Below are 6,743 nucleotides of genomic sequence, written 5' to 3'. Positions count from 1 at the left end.
AACAGTCTAATAAAATCAATGTCACACAAAATGAAATATCTGTTTCCGATTAGGGATTAGAAAACATGGTCAACAACCATAGCCACACCATAAACTCAACACAACCATAACCATTTTGTGAACTCAACCACCAACCAACCAATCATGAACTCAACCCAGCCATGTCATGAGTTTATCAGAACCATGACCACATCCTGAACACAACACAACCATACTTACAGTCACACAAAAGCAACACTGCACACATTCACAACTCCTGAGCAAATCATGAACATCAACCACAACCAGAACAGTATGGGGGCTATTAATGACTCAAATGAGGCCACATTGGCAAGACGCATGATGCATGTTATTATTATTACTGCATAAACAAAACGATTACTAAAAAATCTGTGTTACTGTAGAGAGAGGTCTGGGTTACTGTAGAGACAGAGTCTTGTGTTACTGTAGAGAAAGAGTCTTGGGTAACTGTAGAGACAGAGTCTTGTGTTACTGTAGAGACAGAGTCTTGTGTTACTGTAGAGACAGAGTCTTGTTTACTGTAGAGACAGAGTATTGTGTTACTGTAGAAAGAGAGTCTTGTTAGTGTAAAAACAGTCTTGTGTTACTGTAGAGACAGAGTCTTGTGTTACTGTAGCGACAGAGTCTTGTGTTACAGTAGAGACAGAGTCTTGTGTTACTGTAGAGACAGAGTCTTGTGTTACTGTAGAGACAGAGTCTCGCTTACTGTAGAGACAGAGTCTTGTGTTACTGTAGAGACAGAGTCTTGTGTTACTGTAGAGAGAGAGTATTGAGTTACTGTAGAGAGAGAGTCTTGTGTTACTGTAGAGGACAGAGTCTTGTGTTACTGTAGAGACAGAGTCTCGCTTACTGTAAGAGACAGAGTCTTGTGGTTACTGATAGAGACAGACTTGTGTTACTGTAGAGACAGAGTCTTGTGTTTACTGTAAGAGAGAGAGTCTTGTGTTATTGTAGAGACAGAGTCTTGTGTTACTGTAGAGACAGAGTCTTGTGTTACTGTAGAGACAGAGTATTGTGTTACTGTAGAGACAGAGTCTTGTGTTACTGATAGAGAGAGAGTTATGAGTTACTGTAAGAGAGAGTCTGTTGTTACTGTAGAGACAGAGTCTTGTGTTACTGTAGAGACAGAGTCTTGTGTTACTGTAGAGACAGAGTCTTGTGTTTACTGTAGAGAGAGAGTATTGAGTTACTGTAGAGAGAGAGTCTTGTGTTACTGTAGAGACAGAGTCTTTGTGTTACTGTAGAGACAGAGTCTCGCTTACTGTAGAGACAGAGTCTTGTGTTACTGTAGAGACAGAGTCTTGTGTGTTACTGTAGAGACAGAGTCTTGTGTTACTGTAGAGAGAGAGTCTTGTGTTATTGTAGAGACAGAGTCTTGTGTTACTGTAGAGACAGAGTCTTGTGTTACTGTAGAGACAGAGTATTGTGTTACTGTAGAGACAGAGTCTTGTGTTACTGTAGAGAGAGAGTATTGAGTTACTGTAGAGAGAGAGTCTTGTGTTACTGTAGAGACAGAGTCTTGTGTTACTGTAGAGACAGAGTCTTGTGTTACTGTAGAGACAGAGTCTTGTGTTACTGTAGAGACAGAGTCTGTGTACTTGTAGAGGACAGAGATTGGTGCTACTTAGGAAAAAGTCTTGTGTTACTGTAGAGACAAAGTATTGTGCTACTTTAGAGGTCAGTCTTGTGTAAAAGGGTTGTTTTCTTGGAGGAGGCAGACTCAAGGAAATGTTTACTAGAGTTTCAGTGACATGGTGGAAGCATCCCGCCCTCTCTCAGGGGAACATGTGGACCCCCCACCTCGCCCCCCTCACCTCCAGTGTTAACTGGCTGTTACCCCCCTCACCCCTTCACCCCCAGTGTTAACTGGCTGATACCCCCTCCACCTTCACCCCAGTGTTAACTGGCTGATACCCCCCTCACCCCTTCACCCCCAGTGTTAACTGGCTGATACCCCCTCCCCCTTCACCCCAGTGTTAACTGGCTGATAACCTTTCACCCCAGTGTTAACTGGCTGATAACCTTTCACCCCAGGTGTTAACTGGCTGATAACCTTTCACCCCAGTGTTAACTGGCTGATACCCCCCTCACCCCTTCACCCAGTGTTAAATGGCTGATACCCCCCTCACCCTTCACCCCAGTGTTAACTGGCTGATACCCCCCTCACCCCTTCACCCCCAGTGTTAACTGGCTGATACCCCCCTCACCCCTTCACCCCAGTGTTAACTGGCTGATACCCCCCTCACCCCTCACCCAGTGTTAACTGGCTGATCCCCCTCACCCCTTCACCCCAGTGTTAACTGGCTGATACCCCCTCACCCCTTCACCCCAGTGTAACTGGCTGATACCTCCTCACCCTTCACCCCAGTGTTAACTGGCTGATACCCCCCTCACCCTTCCCCCAGTGTTAAACTGGCGGATCCCCCTCACCCCTTCCCCCCAGTGTTAACTGGCTGATACCCTCCTCACCCCTTCACCCCAGTGTTAACTGGCTGATACCCCCCTCACCCCTTCACCCCCAGTGTTAACTGGCTGATTCCCCTCACCCCTTCACCCCAGTGTTAACTGGCTGATACCCCCCTCACCCTTCACCCCAGTTTTAACTGGCTGATACCCCCTCACCCTCACCCTTCCCCAGTGTTAACTGGCTGATACCCCCTACCCCTTCACCCCAGTGTTAACTGGCTGATAGCCCCTCACCCTTTCACCCCCAGTGTTAACTGGCTGATACCCCCCTCACCCCTTCACCCCCAGTGTTAACTGGCTGATACCCCCCTCACCCCTTCACCCCCAGTGTTAACTGGCTGATACCCCTCACCCCTTCACCCCAGTGTTAACTGCTGATACCCCCCTCACCCCTCACCCTTCACCCCAGTGTTAACTGGCTGATACCCCCCTCACCCCTTCACCCCAGTGTTAACTGGCTGATACCCCCCTCACCCCTTCACCCCAGTGTTAACTGGCTGATACCCCCCTCACCCCTCACCCCCAGTGTTAACTGGCGATACCCCCTCACCCCTTCCACCCTGTGTTAACTGGCTGATACCCTCTCACCCCTTCACCCCAGTGTTAACTGGCTGATACCCCCTCACCCCTTCACCCCTGTGTTAACTGGCTGATACCCCCTCACCCCTTCACCCCCATGTTAACTGGCTGATACCCCCCTCACCCCTTCACCCCAGTGTTAACTGCGTGATACCCCCCTCACCTCCAGTGTTAACTGGCTGATTACCCCCCTCACCCCTTCACCCCAGTGTTAACTGGCTGATACCCCCTCACCCCTCACCCCTTCACCCCAGTGTTAACTGCTGATACCCCCTTCACCCCCAGTTGTTAACTGGGTATACCCCCTCCACCCCTTCACCCCCAGTGTTAACGGCTGATACCCCCTCACCCCTTCACCCCAGTGTTAACTGGCTGATAGCCCCCCTTCATCCCCAGTGTTAAACTGGGCTGATACCCCCCTCACCCCTGTCACCCCAGTGGTAACTGGCTGATAGCCCCCCCTATCCCAGTGTTAACCTGGCTGATATACCCCCCTCACGCCCAGTGTTAACTGGCCTGATAGCCCCCCGTCATCCCCAGTTGTTAACTGGCTGATAACCCCCCGATCCCCCAGTTAACTGGCTGTATAAACGGCCCCTTCATCCCCAGTGTGTTAACTGGCTGATAACCCCCTCATCCCCAGTGTTAACTGCTGATAGGCCCCCTCATCCCAGTGTTAATGGCTGATAACCCCCTCATGCCCAGTGTTAACTGAGCTGATAACCCCCTATCCCCAGTGTTAACTGGCTTGATAACCCCCACTCATCGCCCAGTGTTACTGGCTGATAAGCCCCTCATCCCCAGTGTTAAACTGGCTGATACCCCCTCATCCGCCAGTGGTTAACTGGCTGATAACCCACCTCATCCCCAGTGTTAACTGGCTTGATAACCCCCTCATCCCAGTGTTAACTGGCCTGAGAACCCCTCATCCTCATCCACCACCTTAAGATGTCTCTTTTCCCTCCTATCTTCCCTCTGCCTTTATACACTACACTATAATAAATGCTCTAAGTCCTCCTCTGTTTCTCATTAGGCCCCTGTGGAATGCCTTGGGCCCCCTCCACCCACCCACTGGGAGCTGAATCCTGGGGAGGTGAAGGATTCAGAGGATTTGGGACGGACGGACGGAACGGATAAACCGGACGGAGGGGGGGGGGGGGGGGGGGGGGTGTAGGTGGTGTAAGGGGGTCGAAGGGGGTGCAGGTGGGTTGCAAGTGTGAGAGGAGAAGTAAGGATGTGGGAATACGTGACTCCCAGTCCACTGCTCACATCCTGTCAACTACAGGATGGAGACTGGACTGGAACTGGGAACCCTAAGGTCATGCTACACCACCCTTCCGCTTGCCTCCACTCCTCGCCACACCTGGGTCACTTTCCGGCGGCAGCGAGAGGGATGCAGCGAGAGAGAGTGGCCCCCTGGGTATTGTTCCCTGCTGAGAGGTGGGACAACAAATTAAAGATCCAGGCAGAGTGCAAAATCCTTCCAGGAAAAAAACACTCCAGAGTGTGTGACAGTGTTTGTGTGTGGAGTGGACTCCAGGTTCGGAATGCCGGGCCAGGCCGGGGCGGATGGAGGGAGTGAGAGAACAGGGGATATTTTTAGAATAATTACCTTTGTGGCTCTAGGCTGGACGTTTGTGTGGAGATAGGAGCAGGACGTAAACACAGAGAGCCAACAGAAGGGAAGTGTGTGTGTGAGAATGTGTGTGTTGTGTAACGCTCCGTTTCGGGGTCCGCCTCACATCCTGAAGGGAGAGCCAGGGACAAGAGGAGAGATGACTGAGGGGTTCATTTTCTTCTTTCACTCTTTTTCAGTTTCCTGAAACTCTCTTTGGAAATTCCATCGGAACCTCTTAAGAAAAGACAATTCCTTCATTCACCTGATAAAGTTCCAGTAGCCCACTTCTCTCACCTGGATGTTATTGTGTTGTAAAGGTCAAACTGTGCAGTCTCTGCACACAGAAGATGCTACCTACGTACAATACCACTGTTAACAGATCTGCCTGAGGGGCATGCCTTGCCCTGCTAGCACCAGTCAGTCCTGGCCAGCCCATTACTCCTGGCATCTCATCGTCCTCTGGCCAGAAGGGCGGCTGGTTAAGGAATCAGGAGGAGTTTGGCAGCCAGGATAGGGGTGAGGGGTGTGTGAGGGGGGTGAGGGGGGGCGGAGGCAGGGGGCCCTCCAGACCCCACGTCCTGTCTCCGGGGGTAACAACAGTGCCAACAGAGGAAACTGCAGGCGCCGCTCACTCGGAACATGGCAGTAAAAAATAGGTATCACTGACACACTGAGACGTTGCCACAAAAATACATACACACACACTGCACTTCATTGCACTGACGTACACTCACTCACCACTCAGGCAGCAACACTCACAAACACTTCCACACACTTCCGCAGACTGACACAAACAAACGGACACACACACTCCAAGGCAGAACGGTTGCCAAGATAAGAACAATGTGTTGAATGATCTGTACTAGCAGAAACAACATGACTGTGACTTGTGTACAGATGGGAGTGTTGATGGAGAAACAGAGAGAAGTGTATTGTTCTAAGAGGCAGTCAGGAGTGCTAGTAGTGGAAATAGTGAAGGGAACTCACCTTGACCAATGACACGGTGGCGTCAGGGTTGGTGACCCTACAGGGGAAGACCAGTGGCTGGCTCTCCTTGATATACACCACGTCTGGACTTTTATTCTGCTCCCTCACAAATGGCCGCTGTCTGTCTGAAACCACAACACTGAGGTTAGGGATAGGTACACACGCAAACAAACAGCGAGCATGGACACACACAGACACACATGTTACAGACACACACACAGACATATGTCACAGAAAACACACACACACCATCATGTGTGCATCTCATGTACGCATGCACGTACGCATGCAAGCGTACCCTCATAATCACATATTGTATAGAATGGCTATTCAGCAGAAAACAATCAACAATAAGCACACAAAACACACACACAACACTCCACCCATCACTAAATACCATTCAGAAAACAGAGATCTGGAGTCAACAATAAACACACACAGATTGTTTAGAGGTAATCAAATGCCTGTGTTTCTTTCCAGAGTACATTTGCCGATTCCTTTCCCTTGCCTCTAATATCCCTGTGCCATTGAAAATGGTGGGCGGGTGGGAGCTCACCTCATTGTTTGTCAGCTACTGTACTGTGCTATTCAAGGAAAGCATAATCTCTGAACATTTTAACAAAAGTACCCCAAGGACTAGTGGCCTGGACCGCAGGGCTTCCTCCTGCTGCTTTGATTACATATAAAGGAGCTGGAGGGGGCAAGAGGGGCCGGAAGGGTGAGCAGAGGGGGCAGGAGGGCCGGAGGGTGAGCAGAGTGGGGGCAGGAGGGGCAGGAGGGTGAGAGCAGAGTGAGGGCAAGGAGGTTGAGAAGCAGAATGGGGCAGGAGGGGCAGGAGGGGGGAGAGAAAGAGTGGGGCAGGAGGTGAGAGCAGAATGGGGCAGGAGGGGCAGGAGGGAGAGAAGAGGGGGCAGGAGGTGAGAGCAGAAGGGGCAGGAGGGGCAGGAGGGTGAGAGAGAGAGTGGGGCAGGAGGTGAGAGCAGAGATGGGGCAGGAGGGTGAGAGCAGAGGGGGCAGGAAGGAGTGAGAGCAGAAGGGGCAGGAGGGTGAGAGCAGAGTGGGGCAGGAGGTT

The 6,743-nt window shown here is 50.9% G+C and overlaps 1 protein-coding gene across 1 annotated transcript in view; it reads right to left on the bottom strand.

Moving 5' to 3' along the window:
* Positions 1-6,743, bottom strand: part of flt1 (fms related receptor tyrosine kinase 1) — a 56,040-nt gene that overhangs the window by 34,160 nt on the left and 15,137 nt on the right. Inside the window, exon 4 of the mRNA XM_070446797.1 lies at positions 5,672-5,796. Coding sequence (XP_070302898.1) covers positions 5,672-5,796 — 125 coding nt within the window. The remainder of the gene's footprint in view (positions 1-5,671; positions 5,797-6,743) is intronic.

Source organism: Salvelinus sp. IW2-2015, linkage group LG14 (genome assembly GCF_002910315.2).
Source record: "Salvelinus sp. IW2-2015 linkage group LG14, ASM291031v2, whole genome shotgun sequence".
NCBI classification, from domain to species: domain Eukaryota; kingdom Metazoa; phylum Chordata; class Actinopteri; order Salmoniformes; family Salmonidae; genus Salvelinus; species Salvelinus sp. IW2-2015.
This window is presented reverse-complemented; position numbering and strand designations above follow the sequence as displayed.